The sequence below is a fragment of the Barbatula barbatula genome (genome assembly GCF_947034865.1).
Source record: "Barbatula barbatula genome assembly, chromosome: 8".
Classification (NCBI taxonomy): Eukaryota; Metazoa; Chordata; class Actinopteri; order Cypriniformes; family Nemacheilidae; genus Barbatula; species Barbatula barbatula.
Window position 1 is genome coordinate 12,808,769 of NC_136771.1, and position 23,884 is coordinate 12,832,652.

Below are 23,884 nucleotides of genomic sequence, written 5' to 3' on the forward strand. Positions count from 1 at the left end.
AGCCCAGTATATAGCCATACTATACTGTATGTTGTTCTAGTAATGCAACATGTGGAAAAACAATATTTAGACCAATTGCTTTTAAGGCAAATCTAACCCACATACCCATCTTTAAATTTTGAACATGTCACCTGCTCATGACGTCAGAAAAAACGTTCAGCTTGCTTGCACGCTTGTCCACGTGTAAGGTGCCCATTTGTGCACATAACTGTCTGTGACCTGCCTAGTATGAAAGGATCAAAGCTTGTTTTAAAGCACTAATGGATTTGTTCGTTAGACAATTAAATGTTATATTTACAATCCAAAGACTTTAAAAGCCTTTTTTGTGTTACATTTAGAACTTACTACAGTTACTCAGCTCTTTCAGCGAGTAAAATACTTGGATTTAGAGTCTCTAAGTCTCGTAGAGCCTCAAAATAGTGTTAATATTACAGATGTTTTTTTTAAACCTGCTATACTTTAAGCTTCAGTGTAAGCTTCAGCTTACTCTTTTATAAGTTATCAACCACATATATTTGGGTCTTTCCGATGCATGTATTTTGTTACCAAACGATGATTGAGTCTTTTCCTTATAGCAAGTACTGCAATGTCATATTATTCAGCCGTCATTGGTAGAGGAAATAGACTGTTGGCTTGCATGGTTAGCTTGCACAACTCCATTAGGCCTTTCAGAGGCTGTCAGTCTGAGTACATATCATATTCACTGACAGGGTAACAGCCTCTGCAGTCACCAATGCCCTTGGAACACTGCATTTCTGAGAGTTACAGTCAGCTGGTGCATACAATGTCAGGTCTGGCATTTAGATCTGAACAGACGTTATGTTAAGCTGTTGGAACATACATGGCAGGTAGCTGTTGCAATCTGACATGTCTATACTGACAATAAGTGGCAGAACAGGCCTTTGTTGCAAGAACAACATACAAGTCAGTTGTCTTTCAGCAAACTTTTTAGAGTGCCATGTTACAATACTGTAACAGGGATTTTCAAGAAGTGTGTTGGGACCCAGTGCATACGCAAAGTCACTTCGCTGTTTTGGTGAATGACACAATGACAATGGCTTTGTGCCAGCAATATTCCACTTGTGTGTCTGACATCACAAGGTTTTCAAGAAGAAAGCACTTCTAGATAAAATGCACAAGTCGTGACAGCTGGTGTATCTTTGATCTGAATTGCTCATATCTCTTACATTGTGAGGCTACGATAAGTGTACTTATCATTCAATTGAAACCATCTATTTGATTTGACAACTTTGTAATGCTATATAACCTTATAAGCAGGTTGAGAGCAGCCGCCATACTTGATTGTCCTCAAATCATGCGACTAACCATAACTGCCCCACAAACCAATTATTAATGTTATCACAATTCAGTTAAGATATGAAAACAAATGAGTATGCAAACAACCGTTTGAATGAACTCAACTCGGCTTTCAATGCATTACAAAATACATTGTAAGTTCATAAGGAAAGAAAACACCCAAATCACCAGGAAGACGACGTCATAACTTGGTTCTGGTTCTTCCTGTTTGTGAACCAAATAATATACGACAGTGTTATGATCTCCAGTCTTATAAAAAGTCTGCAGAAAAAAGAAGCGCTGGGCCACTATCTCACTGGTCTGGGTTGCCATTTATAGCACGGAAACATTTGCGTGGAAGATGAGCAGCAGCCTCTACACAGACTTTTCAGGAAACATTTCCTGTTAAAGTGTGTTAGTCTATCCCTTTCTACATCTGCACAGTTTTCAAATATGGTTTCAACAATGCTCTAGTCTCAAATTCAACTGTAAAACCCAGTTTTCACTGAAATCATTTTACTTAAGATGTATGTAGGCCCCGTCTGTATGGAAAAGATCCCACAGGAGAAGCTTCCCTCCCTCTCAGTCTCCTCATCCGTAACAGCTGGAAGCCATCTGTGGGAACAGGTGATTCAGCTACTTCTGTTGCTTTTTAAGGAGTAGCCACTGTTTATTTATGGCATAATAATAAATTAGGAAAGGAAGTAGCAAGAGGCACATCATAGTCCTTTATGTATAAAAAAGCAAGTGATTGATCATTTCAGTTTATTATACTGGATTAGATGTTTAACATGATTTCTGCACACTCAGTGATGTTGCAACCAATGTTCAGTTCTCTCCATATAAAGCATGTGTATTGTAGAGCTACAGTACATAGAACAGTAGGGCATCCTTCAGCCATCTGCTTCAGTTAGTCATCATCTAACTCATAGAGTGTGTAATTTCTCATTTAGGGGCTGCTGCGAGAAGCCAGGAAGTGTTTCTACATATCCCCGTGTTGACGTGTCTCTCGTCCCGACCATCTGTCCTATGGTTACTGTTGCCCCCTAGCAGGTGCTTTGGGTACTGCTGTAAAATGTGTTCTAACAGGTCTTTAATTTGTGAGGGGGAAAAGAACAAAGTGCAAAAGTGATGAAAATAAAAAAATAAAGGGAGGTATAGAAGAAAATAAGAAAAAAGATTAAACCGGCAAAATCTGATCCTCGATCTAAAAAATGTAATCCCCCATTTGATGTGAAAATATTTATTTTTGATGACACCCAGAGGCAAACTGAGATAGCTTTCAAAAACCTTTTTCAGCCACCGTCAGACCAGTAAAGACTTCCTCCACTCAAGGAAACCACAGAAAGCAGCTAAACAAATAAGATATTTATAAATCTGCGATAACGTACCCAAGCACAAAACTGTTCGCACAATCCAATTATCAGCTGTGAACTGAAGTGAAGGCTTGGATGTTGTGATGCTGTGTGCATCAACAGAACAAAAGAAATGAACAAAGCTCTGTGACTGCTGTTGATTAGAAGTCATGCCCAAAGGAAAAATTCACAGATGGCATTCTGCATGTTTTATAAGCACTCACTTTGTCAGCTGGCGCATGGAATACCAAGAGACCAACCAGGGAGAGACAGAGCACCCTCCAGAGAAAAGAGGAAAAAATTAAAGACATCTCTTGCAGGCATGATTAGAAATATCTATGTTTCGTCGCTGAAAGCAAAAATAAATTATGAATGTATAAACTGTGCAGCAAGTTAACTGTTAATTGAGGGAATTGTTATGCTTTAGACATGAAATACAAGGCAGCAATGCAGCCGTGACAGCAATGAATGGCCTTATACAAGCTGACCTGTCTATTGTCTGTATCTGAAAGTGCCACTGGATACTAATGAAAGCAACACTTTCCTGATGTGTCTGTCCTCCTTTCTCTGCCTCTTTCATATGCTCCAATTCAAAGTGCCTGTTTGTGGGAAGGCGCCTATCTTTACATTACACCACTGATAAATATGGTACAACAGGAGGATTTAGTGCTGGTCTCACTGTGCTACTACCCAAGTAAACTCAGTTTTTTGAATGCTATAGCAGTTTGCCCTGTAGCCCTTATTCTTTTAAAGTCATTCACATTTATATACTCACAAACACATAAAACTTTTCTTCTCAACGGCACACACTACAGTCATGTGTGATTGACTCCAATGGTGAAATTAAATATTTGTATTTGTGTTACAAGTGTTTGCTTGGTCAAAGACAGACTGTCAGATATAGAAAGATATATCTTGGGTTCTTTTAAGCAACAACGGAGTGTAAAATGTTTGTATCTGACTATTTTTGTTCACATTAAATCCTTTGAAAAACAGTCACAGAAACTGTAATTTGGGGTGTAATACTAGTGTGGACATCCAAAAATACATTAGCACACCCACACACCTCACCTCACCTCACCCTTACCTTACACTTTCTGCATTTTTACCTTTTCAAATAAACAGTTTAATATGATTATGATTAAAAATACATTTAAATAATGGGGACCACTGACTGATCAACCACAACACACATACATGAATTCCTGTCATTACAAAGACTTTGGAACTTTATACTGATTGAACAATACTTTTTATCCATAACCCTAACCATGCACTGCTTACAGAACCATGTTTATTTGGTCATGTGCATTATAGACAGTATAGAGTTAATAAAATAAAACAGGGTAAAATAGCACAAACACATGCACGTACACATACACTTTTACCAATTTTCAATGACAGCGCTGCTAGTGCAAAAGGAACAGTTCAATGTACTTTGCCTCCTAGGGACTGGACTGTTTAGAAAACTTCCTAAACCACAGCAGTACCTTTACTTTAATAAGAAACACTTTCCAGTTCAGCCACATCAAAACAGTCTCCAGAGAGAGTGTCCCCCATGGCCAGCTCCAGGGTCAGCCTTGTTCCTTAGAGCGCAGCAATGCAGGCTATCACTCCAGGCTGGTTGTACCGATAAGCTCCTTGGCCTGATGGGAAACGCAGTCCTCCACACTTTATCAATTTCAAACAGAGGGCTTTATGCTCCATAACTTTTCAGCCCTTAAGATAAGCGTGAAAGAGCAGGAACGAGAGGAACTCAAGGCCACTCCGGTGAGGTCAAGCAATGCGGCATAGGTGATGGTACAGAGATATCAGTGTACCAAGCATGGTCTGGAGATTAAATGAACAAGAGTGTATGACATTTAAACTCAGACATTTTGTGGCGAGGGAAGGAGAAATACCTTGAATGTTACAGCAGCTGCATGAACAGCTCCAGTCAGGAACATTAGAGACAAACTGATTTGTTTAGTAAAGTCTACTCCACATCAATTTTACTTCAGTAAATACAATAAAGTATATAAAATAAATAAATTATTTTACTATGAAAATGAAAACCAGATTTCATTATACACAACTGCGCGCACAATATGTGCCCAAATGAACAATTTGTTGTACCTGTCAAATTGAAAAAGGAAATGCAATTTGACATTTCATTTTCACTAAAATCTTGAGGCAAGACAAGCCAATATGAAGGTGGGGTAGAGAGAAGAGGCTGATCCTAAATTACATAGATATGTGTAACCTTATAGAACTATAGTCCTATGAGTAATCCGGTTTTCAATTTTGTTTGCTGTTTGTTTACCTGTATAAGCATTGTGTATTAGTCTCTCATTCAGATATAATGTTTAATACTGATGGCCGTTTCTCAAGAAAGCAAAGAACGGACTTGTGTCCTTGATTGGACTTGGCAAGTTCATTCATCCAGTTCTGTGCATTAGAATTTTTATACTTTCGTAAATTTTTCTACACGTTATTTGTCTTTAATAAATGTCTCTCATTTAGTTTCTGTGAAATTCGGAACTGAATGAATACTAATCACTTTGTAAAAAAGGATATATATTGCGAATGCAAATGTTCTCCTTTGTTTAAAAAAATATCATAACTTGTGCATGTATAATAGAAAACGTGCATTTGTGGATCAGGCGACACAAGCGCATTCATCCTGTTCTGTGCATTTGAATTTTTATACATTCGTTTCGCTGTTTTCAGCATTACACGACCCACAGACAAACAAGAATGAATAAATAAGATGACATCTACGCGTTATTTGTGTTTAATAAATGTTTCTCATTTCGTGTCTGTGAAATTCGGAACTGAATGAATATTAATCACTTTGTAAAAACGGATATATATTTGCGAATGCAAATGTTCCCTTTTGTATAAAAATTTCACAATTTGTGCATCGAAAACGTGCATTTGTGGATCAGGCGACACACGTGCATTCATCCTGTTCTGTATGGCAAGCCGAATTAGCTTAAATTGTCCCCAGCGTTACTTGTTGTAATTGAATGCTAATAAAAGAACACTAACCCTCTTCTCTCAACAGGCAGTGGTCTAGCTTTGGTTGAAACTAGTAACTTTGAATGTATTATTGCTCTTTCATGACATATCGGTTGTTGCTCCCCGAACTCTTTGTATGTCGCTTTGGCTAAAAGCATCTGCTAAATGACTAAATGTAAATGTAAATGTACTCTCTAATTCCTGCAAATAAGATACATGTGCAAACAAAACACTAAATTTAACACAGTTAAAAGTACCACTTTCCAGGAACATACGCTAATCACACGGATACAAATTATGATAGGAACTCTTAACAGTGTCTTAACATCATAAATATAGTGATTACTTTACAAAGAAACAGTTAATGCAAGAAAAATACGAGAGAGGAAAAACTACCTCTGCTTCTCTGTTCACATAAACCATGCATCTGAGCGCGAACTCTTAAAGGAGAAGCGACATATTCAAAGGTTATACTATGGGAAGGCCAATTTAACAACATGTTGTGCATAAAGGACTGTCTCTTTATGTAACACTGCCATTGAGCTGAGGGACCTAACTCCATTTAATGATCTGTAAAACTAGTTCGATGGCAAAAACTATATGCTGTTGTGACATTTAGTCAGTGATTCTTCAGTTCAAAAACATACAGTCCACTGCACTATTACTGGAACTTACTGTACTTGCACTGAAAGAAACTGGCAGAGAACAACAAAGTGTAGGACTCCTATTGTTTCCACTCCATACCATAATGTTGTAAACACTACAAATATGCCGGCCCTTTTCACTGCAGCCTGACAGATGAGTAGGGAGAGTGGGGTGGTTTGTGCCAGGGGGGAAGTAGTTCCACTACTTGTTTCTGGAAAAACATAGAAGAAATTCGTCATGTGACCACATCATTTTGAAAAGCCATCCCTTTTACTCATCATCCAAAGAATAGAGACACATGGCATGAGAGGTAAGCACATTTTAGCTAACAGTTTTCTTCCTTTCAAAGTAAAATTTTCAAGGTTTTTATTGTAGTGTATGAACAATTATAGACAAGTTTGAAAACATTTCACAGATGTCTTAGTGCTTTAGCAGGCTACACAATGAAATTATGCAGTTAGCATGATGTTCGCTCTTAACTGTTGGATCATGCTAGATTTTCAAACTTTTGGTTGTGGGGTGATTTGTGCCAAAGGGCCTGGGTTAAGTTGTGCCAGTGGCACAACTCACCCACACTTATGATTATTTTCAACATATTATACATTTGTAATTGTACATTGTACTCTTACATTTTAGCACTTAAACCATGTGACATGCACACACAACAGAGAAAATAATAGGGCTGAAAAACAGAAAATGAATGAGAATAAGAAGAGAGGGGCTCTGAAAGTGTCCAAACAAACCAAACCCAAAAAGAAAACGAATGTCTACAGGAGCGCAGTAGAGAGTGACATCTCCATTCCACATAACCACACCACTGATTACGAGAGCTCAGATGTCCAGAATGACGGTGATAATGATGATGGTGACAAGGATCTGTCTGCTGGTGACTTTGTCATTATGAGCTTTTTAGGTAAAACCAAAGCACAAAGTTTCTAAGGCAAAGTTGTAAAAGTCTGTGGATGGAAAGCCCATCTTTACATTTAAAGAAAATGATGAAGGAGTCATCCCTAGAGGTGATGTGCTCAAGAAACTAACCACACCCCATAAACTCGGTGGTACAGGCAGAAGGGAGCAGAAGTTTATATTCCCCTGCAGCCTTTAGAAGTGGAATGTTAAGTAGTAGGCAAGATCCAAACCATGTAGACGTACATACCCACAAGCGTTAATCTGGAGAAGTGAGGAGATGGGCATGCCTCATCAGTGTTTTATTTCCCTGCCATTTTTTTAATTTAGCTAACACTGATTTCAGTTTTGAGTTTGCACTATGTTATTAAAGAGAAGTTTTATTCAGTGTTTAATGTTTAGAAATTAGTCGCTTTATTTTATGTTACATAATTGACAGACAGCATTCTATGTATGTCAACAGGCATCTATTGCCAAAGCCTTTTTGCCAGAAATGATACACAAATATCATATATTGTGAATTCATTTTTTTTGTGTTTTCCCAAAATCTACAAAATATGACTTTTTCCAACAGTTTAGTTGGGTATCAATATCGAAATAAACCTTAAATGAGTAATTTTGTATTTAATTTGTCTTGCTTTCATATAGCACTAGTTCATAACATTAAAATGTTTTGTTTTACTTCAGAAATCACTGGCACAATTTACCCCAGCGTATTCTCCCCAAAGGCACAACTTACCACGCATCAGGGCCAGGTTGTGCCACAAGACCACTTTTTCCCAAAAAGCTATATTTCTGAAACAGTTGATTTCAGATCAAAAGTTATTGTTCTCAGGGATGCACCACACCCTGAAATATATGTACACTCTTGAGTTGATGGCATTACGGTCATGGCCTCACTTTAAAGTCACTTTGAGTAAAAACTGTCACAACTCACCCCACTTTCCCCCCAATTCACTTTTACCTTTACACAATGTAAAAAATTACATCTTTACATTTCTGGAACCATAAGTAAGCATACTCGCTCAACCACATCTTTAAACCTGGAGTTTCTAAAGATGTTACAAGAATTCAGCACTTGGACTTCTGTTCATGAATAGTATTTGACATTTAAAAAGTACTTATAGTATATTTATACAACATATACACTCACCTAAAGGATTATTAGGAACACATGTTCAATTTCTCATTAATGCAATTATCTAATCAAAGAATCACATAGCAGTTGCTTCAATGCATTTAGGAGTGTGGTCCTGGTCAAGACAATCTCCTGAACTCCAACCTGAACGTCAGAATAGGAAAGAAAGGTTATTTAAGCAATTTTGAGGGTCAGTCTGAGTATTTCACAATCTGCTCAGTTACTGGGATTTTCACGCACAACAATTTCTAGGGTTTACAACGAATGATGTGAAAAGGGAAAAACATCCAGTATGCGGAAGTCCTGTGGGCGAAAATGCCTTGTTGATGCTAGAGGTCAGATGAGAATGGGCCGACTGATTCAAGCTGATAGAAGAGCAACTTTGACTGAAATATCCACTCGCTACAACCAAGGTATGCAGCAAAGCATTTGTGAAGCCACAACACGCACAACCTTGAGGCGGATGGGCTACAACAGCAGAAGACCCCACCGGGTACCACTCATCTCCACTACAAATAGGAAAAAGAGGCTACAATTTGCACGAGCTCACCAAAATTGGACAGTTGAAGACTGGAAAAATGTTGCCTGGTCTGATGAGTCTCGATTTCTGTTGAGACATTCAGATGGTAGAGTCAGCATTTGGCGTAAACAGAATGAGAACATGGATCCATCATGCCTTGTTACCACTGTGCAGGCTGGTGGTGGTGGTGTAATGGTGTGGGGGATGTTTTCTTGGCACACTTTAGGCCCCTTAGTGCCAATTGGGCATCGTTTAAATGCCATGGCCTACCTGAGCATTGTTTCTGACCATGTCCATCCCTTTATGACCACCATGTACCCATCCTCTGATGGCTACTTCCAGCAGGATAATGCACCATGTCACAAAGCTCGAATCATTTCAAATTTGTTTCTTGAACTTGACAAGGAGTTCACTGTACTAAAATGGCCCCCACAGTCACCAGATCTCAACCCAATAGAGCATCTTTGGGATGTGGTGGAACGGGAGCTTCGTGCCCTGGATGTGCATCCCACAAATCTCCATCAACTGCAAGATGCTATCCTATCAATATGGGCCAACATTCCTAAAGAATGCTTTCAGCACCTTGTTGAATTAATGCCACGTAGAATTAAGGCAGTTCTGAAGGCGAAAGGGGGTCAAACACAGAATTAGTATGGTGTTCCTAATAATCCTTTAGGTGAGTGTAAATATATTGTACATAGTATATTGCAACATGTAATGGAGCATGCTTTATTTATAATACATTTTATTAACAAAGAATTACATTTTATATCTCTAGTGTTAGTTTTTTTCTTTGACTATTCAGAAATGTAATTTTAATAATTAATTTAATTATAAAATATAATACTTAGATAACATCTGATTCTGGAAATGTATTCCATCACAGGCGGGATTTGGTCAGGAAATAGCAAAGCGTTTTGTATCTAATGAATACGATTTTTTACTTGTAAAATTCAATTGTGGAGCTCTGTAATTATAATTCTCACTAGTAAGAATTACAATTGTAGAGCTCTCTAAAACAGCTTTAACTAGTAAAAAATTAATTTGAGAGCTCTCTATTGGAATTAGAGAGATCTGCAATTGTATTTTTACTAGTAACAATTGAATTAGAATGCTCTAAAACTAGAATTATTACCAGTAAGTATGAAATTAGAGAGCTCTGTAGTTCAATTCTTTCTAGTAAAAATGCAATTGCAGAGCTCTCTAATTCCTTTAGAGCAGGGCTGCCCATTACGTCGATCGCGATCTACTGGTCGATCGCAAAGATAGTGTGGGTAGATCGCATGCCATTACAAAAAAAATAGATGTCAGCCTATCATCCATCCTCACTATGACATTTTCTCTTGATTGACATACAGGACAACCAGTCTAACGTCTGATCTTTTCTGACATATGGGTCAGCACGCATGTGCATACAGCAGCGGCAAAATTCCAGCAAACTAGCGAGTTGCCCAGTTAGCCTAATTAATTTCCACTAAACTTAAAAAGGGTATAAAAATGAGTGGGGGAGCTGGACCAAGTAAGAAGCCAAAAACTTACCACTTCCATACAGAATGGGAGGAGGACTTTTTTTTCACAATGTCCTATTCGAAGTGCGTTTGCCTCATCTGCAACGCTACCATTGCTATTCCGAAAAAGGGAAATGTGGAGCGACATTTTCGGACTGTTCATACAAGATACGACACTGACTTCCCACCGAAAAGCGAACTGAGAAGGAGAAAGGTGAAAGAACTAAAATCCCAGTTGTCCGGACAGCAGGCCTTTTTCTCACAGCTTACCACAAAAGCGAAGACCGCCACCGAAGCATCGTTCCGGGTGAGTCACGTCATCGTTAAACACAAGAAATCCTTCCAAGACGGAGAGATGATAAAAGAGGCATTTGTTGAAGCGGCTGAATCGTTGTTTCAAGATTTTAAAAACAAACCAGACATAGTATCTTCAATCAAATCTCTCCAGCTGTCAAGAAGTACAGTTACACGGCGCTGTGAAGCAATGGCCGAGGATGTGACCGAGAAACTTAGGAGGGATATCGCGGATTGCGAGTGTTTCTCACTGCAATTAGACGAGTCTACAGACGTGAGTGACACAGCCCAGTTGTGCATTTTTATTCGTATGGTGTTTACCGATATGACTGCCAAAGAGGAGCTTTTAACAGTACTGCCCATGAAAGAACACACGCGGGGAGAGGACATTTTTCAGTCTTTCAAAAACTTTATCGAGAAAACTCAGCTTCCAGTGTGCAAATTGGTGTCCATCACCACGGACGGTGCACCCGCGATGGTTGGCCGCTCAAATGGATTTATTGCCAAGTGCAGGGAGGATGATGCCTTCCCCGACTTCCTCAATTACCACTGCATAATACACCAACAAGCGTTATGCGCAAAAATGCTGAACATGAAAGAGATAATGGATGTGGCAACGAAGATCGCCTGTTCTATTCGCGCCAGATCTCTTCAAAGACGGCTGTTCCGTGTGCATCTGGAGAAGGCGGACTGCGACCACACTGAAATGTTGCTACACACTGACGTAAGATGGCTTAGTCGAGGGAAATTCCTGCAAAGATTTAGAGAACTCTGTCCGGAGATTAAAGAGTTTTTCCTTGTATCTAAACATGCAGAATACAACCAACTAAATGACGATCAGTGGCTACTAGACTTAGCATTTTTAACCGATCTGACAAACATGTTGAATGAGCTTAATGTTGAGCTGCAAGGAAAAGACAAAACAGTGGTCAATATGATCAGCTCAGTTAATGCATTCAAACGAAAAATGCAACATCTGTGCTCAAAGCTGCAGCGCCATGATTTGGCAAACTTTCAGAACCTCGTATCAGAACTGGAGACACAAGGGAAGGCGTGTGCGCAACTTGACAGTGGACGCTACACAGAGCAGATTGAAAACTGTCTGTCAGACTTTAACAAACGGTTTCAAGACTTTGCTTTATTGGAGCCAGTCGCTACATTCATGTGTTACCCTTTTCGGGAAAATGCTGAGGTTGATTTACTTGCATCAAAAATTGCAACACTGTTTCACCTGAACTCGTCTGGAGTGGAGGATGAGATCCTGACACTACAAGCTGACATTGAGCTCAAGTCCAGGGCTCATGGACAGTTTTGGAACTTACTCACAGAGGAAAAGTACCCCAACATGAGGAAATGTGCTACCTCCTTGACTGCATTATTCGGCTCCACTTATTTATGTGAGTCAGCCTTTTCCCACATGAAGATTATTAAGTCCAAATACCGTTCCACCATGACTGATACTCATTTAGAAATGTGCTTGAGGCTGGCTATCAGCAGCTACTGTCCGGACTATGCATCCCTGGCTGATTCCATTCAGTGCAAGTCATCAGAGTAAGGTGAGGACAAAAAAAATGTACAGAGTTGTATTGTGCAATATGGGTTCATGCAGTTATGCAAGGTACACTAACTTATATTGTACATAAATGATTTTCAATATATTCATAAATATATGTATAAATAAATATGTTTAGCATTTTTGTAGGTAGATCATTTTGACTTGATCATTTTAAAAGTAGCTCGCAAGCTGAAAAAGTGTGGTCACCCCTGCTTTAGAGAGCTCTAATCATAATTGTTACTAGTAACAATTGAATTATAGTGCTCTCTAATCCTGTAGCTCAGTGGTAAGAGCATGACGTTAACAACACCAATGTTGTGGGTGAGATCCCAGGGGATTGCACATACTAGAAATAAATGTATCGGAAAATGCAATGTAAGTAGCTTTGGATAAAAACGTCTGCCAAATGCATAAATGTAAATCTTAATTGTTACAAGTAAAAATTTAATTATCACAGCAAAGTTGCTGGTGTAAAATTTAAAGGGACTGTGTAAAATTCACAGTGTTGTCATTATTTTTATATTATATCGTAATAAAACAATCTTCAAAAAAGTGTGAGTGTGAAGTCAGCATGTATTCTCAAATATTATGTCAAGTGGCGTAAATCAGGCCGCGCCTCCTCTTAACGTCTGCGACTGCCACATGTTTGAGACCGCCATTTTCTTAAGTACGGGGACGAGAAAAGAGCAGGTAACGTAAATCATACGCAATCAGATGATTTAGCCAAAATAAAGTACAGTAATTCATGCATAACACGGTGAAGTATATAATGCTGAGCACGAATTGTTTTTAAAAACTATTTATTAATTTGACACGTCGTCTGGTTAAAATGATCCACGTTAACTTGTTTCAAATACATCCACGATTTACAGTTTTTTACAATTGCTTAAGCACAATTTTGAAAACAGGGCCCGGCTTGTCAAAACACTACACACAATTAATACAACACTACACCAAAGTAGCACAACACTTCAGATCATTTGCAAAATGGAACGCATTTTTCAAAACTATCCACAACTTTTTAAAAACAATATTTGGTTACCATACGAAACACACACATTTCATATTACTGTAATCTTTTTTAACCATTTACACACTGCTGTTGCTAACCTAAAACACTTTTAGCAAGTCTAATTCTCAGCGATTAGAGTACTGTAAATGAAGTACACAAAAGTGCAACTATACAATAATTCACCAAAGACTACACAAGACCAATGCTATAGACTGAGGAAAATATCATTTATTTCCCTCCATATACCCAAATCAGTCAACACGGAGAATCACAAGAAAACATGTCCCAGTTGTCATGTTACTACAGTAGTGTGCATAACACTGTTAGCTCAGCAAACAACAGACAAACATAAAATACTGTATCCAGTACAGGTAACAATTACAGTAAATAACAACAAACAAATAATAATCTGAAAAAACTGACAATATTATACAGAAAATACTACAGTAAACATACTATACATTATCTCTTCGCCTAGCTGGATCTGGCCATAAGCAAGACAACGTGGGAAGAACCGTCTTGAATGTCGAATTCATCCTTGCACCACTGCAGCGTCGACTTGGTCACATGCGTCCTCCATGGCCTGAATGAGGGGTACCCGAGCCTGGGGCTGAAGATCGTAAACCTTCCACCGCCATGCAGAGAAAAACTCTTCGATAGGGTTTAGAAACGGAGAGTATGGTGGAAGGTATAATACTGTCAACTGTGGATGGTGTTGAAACCAGTTCTGGACCAACGCAGCGCGGTGGAATGACACATTGTCCCAGATGACAGTGTATTGCATCTGGTGCATTTCATTACCTGCTGTGACGATGTGGTGCAATTGGTCTAAAAATGCGAGAATGTGAGGTGTGTTGTAAAGGCCCATTTAGCATGGCGGTGGAGGACCCCATGCTGTGAAATGGCAGCGCAAAGGGTGATGTTACCCCCATGTTGCCCTGGGACATTGATTATAGCCCTGTGGCCAATGATATTTCTGCCTCTCCTTCTTGCTTTTGTGAGGTTGAACCCTGCCTCATCAATATATATGAATTAATGGAGGATTTCCTCGGCATCCATCTGAAAAACTCTCTGAAATACAGTGAAAGACAACATTGTGTCGTTCAGGATAGGTCTAGTATATTACAGTCAATGTACAAAAGTAATGTGTGGAGTATGCAACATCACAGTGCTAAAGTGAACAATACAAACCTCCACATATTCATGCCGCAGCCGTTTGACCCTCTCTGAATTCCGCTCAAAAGGCACTCGATAAAGTTGTTTCATTTGAACCTGATGTCTTTTCAGGATGCGTGCCAGTGTTGACAGAGAGACCTGATGGACATTATGGAAAATGGCATGGTCACTGATAATGTTTGCTTGTAGTTCTCTGAGCCTGATAGCATTATTGGCCAAAACCATGTTTATTATCTCTCTCTCTTGTTCTTGCGTGAATATGGGCCCTCTTCCTCCTTGTCGTTCCCAACCCTCAGTCCTATGTAGAGAATAATACATGTAAATTACTGTACAATATCACAGGAAGGGGTATCACAAGTGCTAATATGGAGCATACAATAATAACTGTAGACAGATCTTATTTTACCTGTTTTCATGTCGAAAAGTCCTTATGACAGATGCCACTGTATATCTGCTAAGACTTGGCTGAACTCTCAGTCCAGCCTCCCTCAGCGTCAATCCTCTTCCTCTGCCTCCTCCGCCTTCTACTCCTCTGCCTCTGCCTCCTCTTCCTCCTCCTTCTACTCCTCTACCTCCTCCTCCTCCTCCTCCTCCTCCTCCTCTGTGTACTCCTCCTCTCACCCTCACTCTTCTTCTGACTCCTTCCATTTTGGTTGAAGGCAGGTGAACCTACCAGCTGCATTTTTATAGTGCTTAAACCTGATTGGTGTGTCTACAATTTAGCAATCATGTGTTTGTTCACCTGATGGCTGTGTTTAACAGATTGGCTCATCGGTGTGCTCATTTGACAGTCAGTGCTTAGGAATTGCAAGGAAGTGACATCATGATATACTTCTGTGTCTGATGTATACAAGTGTGTTTAGTGTTTTGCAAATCACTGTGTGTAATGCTTTGCAAATAGTGTGAAGCTGACAATGTGCTTACAGTTGTGCAAATCTAGCCTTGTGTTTTGCTCCTTGAGTGTACGGTTTTGCGAATTGTGGGAAAAGTAAAATTTTAGTGTGTAAGCAATCGTAAAAAACTATAATCCAACGAGGGTATAATTTAAATGTGAGACTATCAGTACACGCTGTTTAAACCAATAAAGATCATTTTTAAATGAGATATGAACCGTTCAAATGATTGAGGCGTATGATATAAATTATAAACACGACGTAATCTAAATAGGCGGTAAACACTTTAAACATAGTTTATTCATGATATTGTTTTCTATGTTTAACAAATATTGCACAGGCAAGGCGAATTTTATATGCACCCATTAAGATGATAGCTGTTAATATTCTGTTGATTAAAAACACAGAGAAAATGGCGTTCAGAGTTTTTCTTGATTCTTGGAGGTTGATTAAGGTGTTAGATGCAACACAATATATGCGTATAAAACAAACAGTTGTCGTCGTCAAACACGTGTGACCATAAACGTTGTCGTTTTATTAACCATGACTGCTAAACTAGCTATTTTAACTGCTAGACAAGCATGCGCGATGGGTGTGGAGGCTGCAGAGGTCACTTAAAGGAACATTCCACTTTTTTGGAAATATGCTCATTTTCCAACTCCCGAAGTGGTAATAAGTTGAGTTTTACCATTTTGGAATGTATTCTGCCGATCTCCGGGTCTGGCCATAGCACTTTTAGCTAAGCTTAGCATAAATCATTGAATCCAATTAACGTTAGACCAGTGGCATCAAGTTAAAAAATGATTCAATATTTTTCCTATTTAAAACTTGACTCTTCTGTTGTTACATCGTGTACTTAGACAGGCGAAAAATGAAAATTTGCGATTTTCTAGGCTGATTTCATTAGGAACTGTTCCAGCATAATAATCAAGGAAGTTTGCTGCCGTAACATGGCCGCAGCAGGTGCAGTGTTATCACGCATTATATATTAACACTTTCATTTTATTATTAGTATACTGAAAACTGGTATTTATTTTTAACAGCTAGTTTATGCAGCTTTGCATTCATAACCAGGAGGCTTTGATATATATAAAGAGTACGAGCAAGCCAACAGCCTTTCTGATAAGACACGAAAGAAGCTGGTTAACATCGTTGTATGGTGGAGAGTCACGGGTAAGTAAGAAATTAAATAATTCACAATCATTGTGTATGTTTTATAAAAACATATCAGTTGCAACGAGCCAGAGGCTTTTTGTCATGTAGGAGCATCCGCATCAGTCAGCATCCGCATAAGCTACGCTCTTGGAATTATTACTCTTTTCCGTAATTTGAAGGAAAAGTGCTCACTTACTGGTGAGTATACAGTACTTTAATACACAGTACACTCTTAAAAAACATCTTGAGCCAAACAATTTGTAAACATGCAAGTAGGAGTGCAGCTATCGAATAATTTTGTAATAGTATCTAACAAAAATTCCATCGAGTAATCGGATAAAACTTATTAATCATTGTTTTACTTAAGTGTGAACAAAGTTGATGATAAAAATTATTTAAGTGCCTTACATTCTGGGTTTATTTTAAAAGCATTTTTGAAACAAGAAATGGCTTTCAAATGAAGGCATGCATTAAAATAAATAATTATGATACAAAACAATCACTGCCTTTTAGTCGAGCAACTTAAAGCTCGTACTTTGGGTTGAAAGTGGAAATCATTGCTTTAAAGCCATCATCCTCCACCATGGACAGTGGTCGCATGTCTGTGACAATCATGTTTAAAATGCTGTCTGATAACTCGGCTGCTTGCTCACTGGAACATGAAGTAGCTGTACGCACATATCTGTCCATATGAAGCTGTGATGTTTTACTGAAAAAGAGGTGAAACAATAACCTGATTGATGATATTTTTCACGAAAGCCTATTCATTACAATCAAACATAAATTAAACAAATGTTTCCACACCTGCTGTATCAACTGAGTATTTATCCTGGCAATGGTATAAAGAAAGTATACACGTTTCATTTTTTAAATAAATTACTTCGGTAAATAGCCGTGGAATAAACTTTTAAATAATCTGGTGGTGTTATGCCCCTCCGCATCCATCGTGCATCAAATTTCTCACAGAATTGCACTGGCCATCGTGCTTTATTCCTTATATAATAAACGGACATGATTTAAAAGCCTTTATCTCGACCACTGTGTTCTCTTTAGTTTTCAACTTGAAATGATCCCTAACCTGTAGTTTTTTCCTGTTTTGATTCTTTGCCACTGTTACGGTTTTTATGTAATCGAGTAACTCGAGTTACTCGTAGAATCGTTGCAGCCGTACATGCAAGACCTGAGGAGTGCAGACGACCATTGAGCTCTGCCTGGGCCTTATTAGTGATGATAATTTAACGATCAGACTTTTGTTTGACAGAAACAGTACTACGATCCACGCAGTGGCCAGGGTTACCTTGCCTACAGATTGAAAACTGTTCAGCGAAGCTCTGTAAATCACTTCATGATGCCAACCAAGTTAGTTTACAAAGATGGTCCGAAGACATTTCGTGAGATATCTTCAACAGCTGAGCAGCTGTCAGGTGACGAATGCACAGAAGCTGTATCCACGATGAAGCATACTACAGACACATAAGTTATTAAGGAAAAAAATTACCTTAAAGTACAGACAAAATTTGACACGTGATCCAGAGAAATCTTCACTCATCCTTGACTACTTTCCCCGATTCTTGGACAAACCAGGCTAGGTAAGAATTGTTAAAATATTGATTATATCAAATTATTTAAAATAAAATCTTAATTGTGTGTATATTTTTAATTAATGTGATTTTTCTGTATTAGATTGACCAAGACTTTAGTATGCTCTTTGAAGATGACATCTTACAGTTTTTCTCAATTGTTTACACACATTTTCTGAAAGCATGCCTCTTATTCTCAGAACTCTAAACACAAATAAAAAAACACAAACACAATGGGCAAAACCCCTCAATTCTCCTCCAAATGAAACTTCACATTCAAAACAATGTTCTTTCTTCTCAAAATGGTATTTTGATATCAAATGACACACACAAACCATCATATGAATAGAAATTTTTATAAGAACCAGTTGAACACCATCCATCCATCCATCCATCCATTTTCTACCGCTTATCCAGGGCCGGGTCGCGGGGGCAGCAGTCTAAGCAGAGATGCCCAGACATCCCTCACCCTAGACACTTCCTCCAGCTCTTCCAGGGGGACACCGAGGCGTTCCCAGGCCAGCTGGGAGACATAGTCCCACCAGCGTGTCCTAGGTCTTCCCCGGGGTCTCCTCCCGGTCGGACGGGCCCGGAGCACCTTCCGGGGAAGGCGTCCAGTAGGCATCCGTAACAGATGCCCAAGCCACCTCAGCTGACCCCTCTCGATGTGGAGGAGCAGCGGCTCTCCTCCCGGGTGACCGAGCTTCTCACCCTATCTCTAAGGGATCGCCCAGCCACCCTGCGGTGGAAGCTCATTTCAGCCGCCTGTATCCGGGATCTTGTCCTTTCGGTCATGACCCAAAGCTCATGACCATAGGTGAGAGTAGGAACGTAGATTGACCGGTAAATTGAGAGCTTCGCCTTGCGGCACAGCTCTTTCTTCACCACGAGCAGAAGCTGCACCGATCCGTCTGTCAATCTCCCGTTCCATCCTTCCCTCACTCGTGAACAAGACCCCGAGATACTTAAACTCCTCCACTTGAGGAAGGAACTCTCCACCAACCTGAAGTGGGCAAGCCACCCTTTTCCGACTGAGGACCATGGCCTCGGATTTGGAGGTACTGATTTTCATTACAGCCGCTTCACACTCTGCTGTAAACCGTCCCAGTGCATGCTGAAGGTCCTGGTTTGAAGGGGCCAACACGACAACATCATCCGCAAATAGCAGAGACGAGATCGTGTCGTCCCCAAACCTGACACCCTCCAGCCCCTGGCTGCGCCTAGAAATTCTGTCCATAAAAATTACGAACAGAACCGGTGACAAAGGGCAGCCCTGCAGGAGTCCGACATGCACCGGGAACAAGTCCGACATACTGCCGGCAATGCGAACCAAGCTCCTGCTTCGGTCGTACATGGACCTGACAGCCCTTAGCAAAGGACCACAGACCCCATACTCCCGAAGCACCCTCCACAGGATGCCACGAGGGACACAGTCGAATGCCTTCTCCAAATCCACAAAACACATGTGGATTGGTTGAGCAATCTCCCACGAACCCTTCAGCACCCTGTAGAGGGTGTAGAGCTGGTCCAGCGTTCCACAGCCTGGACGAAAACCACACTGTTCCTCCTGAATCCGAGGTTCTACTATCGGCCGTATTCTCCTCTCCAGTACCCTGGCATAGACTTTCCCGGGAAGGCTGAGAAGTGTGATCCCCTGTAGTTGGAACACACCCTCCGGTCCCCCTTCTTAAAAAGAGGGACCACCACCCCGGTCTGCCATCCCAGAGGCACTGTCCCCGACCGCCACGCGATGCTGCAGAGGCGTGTCAGCCAAGACAGCCCCACAACATCCAGAGACTTGAGGTACTCAGGGCGAATCTCATCCACCCCCGGTGCCTTGCCACTGAGGAGTTTTGAACACTGATGTGCTCTACATAAAACACTATAATGAATGGAGAACACTTCTCCATTCATCATAATGACTTTGCTCTTTATTTGGTTCAGTGTTACACTTACTACAGACAGTACATATATAAGTGTGTTGTAAAATATTTTTAGTATATATATATATATATATATATATATATATATAAAATAGTTTTTATAGTCAGAACACACAAATACACGATAACAAATATATTTTATTTTTCCAACAAAAACAATGTACAGTGTACATCCCAACCAACGCAAAGTTGCACATACAGTGGTTAACATACAAAACAACAGAAGAATTTACTGTTTACAGTTACAGTAAAAAAACGATGCTGCATCTTCTCTTCGGTTTGGGTCTGGCCACAGCACCTCATCCACATCTCAAGCAATGTTTTTCAGTCCAGTCATGAAAAGCATCAGCTGCTACATCTCGACATGCATCTTCCATAGCTTGGAGAAGGGGTTTACACATTTGTGACAGGTGTTTACACATGTGATGAGTCAGTGTTCATATTTGAATGGCAGTGTGTTCCTTGTGAAAACAAGAGATTTTTCTGCCTGAAAATTGTGCCAAATGCAGAGAATTGTGTGTAGTGTTTTGAAAAAAGTGTGTTTTAGAACTGCAATGTGAGTGTAAAGCAGGAATTGTGCTAGTAGTTTAGCAGAATTGGTTCAGGGGGTTGGTGAATGAGTTACATGTTGTGGTCATTGTGTCTCAAGTACCAATATTTGTGTGTAAACAATCGAGAAAAACTGTAAGCAAGTTCATTCGAAAATGGCCAACATTCTACAAACCAAGGATAATTACAGACAGCAAAAACCTACACACATGTGCACATGTGGATGACCTTCTGTCTGGTCAGCAGGAGCATGATTGTGGTAAGTGTTCATGTATGTTTTTATAATGGCTTAAGATTTAACTGTATACTCATGGAGTAGGGTGTATTCTGCTAGGATGGGACAGTGATGCGGCAGCTATTCTTTTGCTCGTTCATCTATTGCCTCCAACTGTAAAAGGAAAGAAGACTGGGAAAGTCAGTGCAGTTTTAAGCTGCTGATCGTCTTGTTAAGTTCATGAACATGATCCAGAATGATGCACACTCTAACGGCTGATATTACCCACTACACACATTTATAAAGTATATAACTGATGCGTCACTAAATTAACAAATGTAAGTATACAGTAAACATTACATGCGAAAAAGTAACAATTGTAATTATACAGTAAACATTACATATGGAATACATACCTTAACGGAAAGGAGAGCTGCATTTTGATGTGTGTGACAATTATTGGCAACAATGTTGTCTAGACCACAACGGCCACTTACGCTTCCTGTTAGCATATCCCAGTTAGTGCATCTAGTTAACCATGCACTCAAAAGTACCTACTATTCCAAAACAAAAAACAATACCTACTATTAGAGCTAGGTGAATTGGAGTGCAGGATGTGAACTTTGAATTGGAATACTTGGGATGCTACTGATAACATTTTACAAGCCCACAATAATACAAGTACAGACAAGAACGTATATTGACAAATGGCCATACATGTAGAAAACGTGGTGTGTACAATCAAGTTTTCTGTATGTTATGTGATTGGATGCTTAAAGCAACAGATAACTTTAGCTTATGATTCCCCATGTGGTGGATAGCAATTTTCTCTTTTGACCATTTCCTACTATGCCTCAACATACAATCTGAAATGTGAGTAAACATGTTGAACAACAAATCACATCAGTCAGGTAGGCAATCCAATTTATCCCAAAACACTATCCTTAAATTTGGCAGGCTTTTTAACTTCTCTACCTGCAAAGGTTATTTTACTGGTAGATGCACATGTGTGTGGTTTGGAGAGAGTTGGGGTATTAGTCGGGTAAGCTGCGCATAGAATGACGACAGTTGAAGATGTACTGGTAAGCCGGTTTGGTTTGTTAGTAGTTAACTGGACTTGGTAACAGGTTCTGTGGCAGCGTTGGGATCGTCGTTCTGATCTGGTTTCCGATCATGATTTGAGCTGGGCTCAATCCTATGGCACTGATCGGCGTTAAACGATAGCTCATTAGAGCTAGCTGAGGATCCGGCTGTCTTAGCACCCATTTTGCAATTGTAACACTCCTTTTGGCTGCTCCATTAGCTTGCGGATTATGAGGACTGGATGTAGTGTGAGTAAAATGTTATGTCTTTTTGAACTCCATGAATTCAGAGGCTGTGAATTCATGAGTCTAATTGTCTGTCACGAGGTCTTATGGGATCCCCAATCAAACAAGCATGTTTTTCAAGTTCTAAATAACCTGCTGGCTTGTCATTGCTTGTAGATGAGCAATCTCAATATCGCATGATAAATAGTCCACAACCACTAAGTATTTCTTTCCCTCTAGTTCGCAGATATCTGCGGTGATCTTTTGCCTGTGGGAAGGGATGTGACCATTAGGGCCTCTCTCTTTTGGGTGGGCTTATTGACCTAGCAAAACTCACATGTTTCTGTAATGTCCTTGCCTATGCTGGGCCACCATCCAGACATATTGGAACTCTCTCTGCATTTAGTGAGACCTTGGTGGCCTGAATGAAGCTGGCATAACACCTCTTGTCTCTGCAAACCAGGAATTTGTATTCTGTCCTCATACAGCAAAAGTCCATCCGCTTCTGATGAGATGTGCTCTCACTGAGTGAAACCCATGTAGATGGAAATATGTGATATTTGATGTGGCCAGACATCACAAATGTACTGGCCCACCGTCTGGATATCTGAATCTTTTTGTGTGACTTTTCTTATAGCATTTAGCTTGTCAGCACTTACAGATCTAGTAGACCTAGTAGATCTAGCCTGTACAAACACTTTGATATCAGCTTCTGTGTCGGACTCACCATGTGTCAACGGATGTCTGGACAGAGGGTCTGTCACCACAAGCTGTTTGCCCGGCACATGCACTGTCCTCGGCATTGTATCTCATCAGGCGCATTAATAGCCGATGGCATCTTAGGGGAGCTTTGTCGATATCAAATGATTTTCTCAGGGGCACAAGAGGCTTGTGATCGGTCTGGTGTTTGAATGCAGCCATACCTTGCAAATACTGTGAAAAACGTTCACAGGGCCACACAGCAGCTAGGCACTCTTTCTCAATTTGAGAGAAGCGGCCCTCTGTCTCAGTTAACATTCTTGAACAGAAAGCAACAGGACGTAGTCCATTCTCCTGTAACAGCGCAGCACCTAAGCCATAGCGGTTTGGATCCGCACTGACTACTGTGGTCATGTTAGCATCGTAGAAGGCTATTGCTTGTGCTGTGGTCAACAGGCTCTTGACTCTGGCTTGTGATCGGTGGAAAGACTAGGGAGGAACTTGCCAAGATAATTGATCATCACTAATACTTGTCGTTGTTCAGTCAGGTTGGTAGGGCAAGGGAGCTCAGTTATGGCCTTCGCTTTATTTTCATCTTGCCAAATTCTATCATTTTCAATTACATGTCCGTTGAAATTTGACCGTTGCTCAGCACATGTGATAGATAAGTGTCCATCCAATCCACACTCCTGAATCCCGGCGGAATTAGTAGACCATCCGGGTATTTCTCGCCTACTGTTTTTTGCATACTGAGGTTTCGGACATACTATTCATGATTCATACTCATTTTCGCCTACTACTGTATATAGTATGGAAGTATGCGATTTAAGACGCAGCCACATGAAATGTAATTTACATGATCTCATAATATGTACTCCTTAACTTATTCTGATTTGAGGATACTTATTCTGGGTACTTGATTTGAATTTGTTTAATTGTTAGAATAATAATATCTGGTGTTTATTTCCCTTGGTGCTACGACTATTTCTAGTAATACCAATGCCACTTATATATACTTTTATTATATTTTTGGATTTTATTAATTTCTATAGCTTACTATATATTGTTTGAATAAATCTCCTTAAAACGTTTTATTCATTTTCCTTTCCTAACTTCAAATTAGTTGGAAGGGAATCTTT

The 23,884-nt window shown here is 39.9% G+C and overlaps 1 protein-coding gene across 1 annotated transcript; it reads left to right on the top strand.

Annotated features, from left to right (window-relative positions):
* Positions 1-10,438: 10,438 nt before the first annotated feature.
* LOC306897125 (general transcription factor II-I repeat domain-containing protein 2B-like) lies at positions 10,439-12,217 on the top strand (the record flags this gene model as incomplete). The annotated part of the gene is made up of 1 exon (XM_079461609.1): positions 10,439-12,217. The coding sequence occupies one exon, from the start codon at positions 10,439-10,441 to the stop codon at positions 12,215-12,217; it is 1,779 nt and encodes a 592-aa protein (XP_079317735.1).
* Between the last annotated feature and the right edge of the window lie 11,667 nt (positions 12,218-23,884).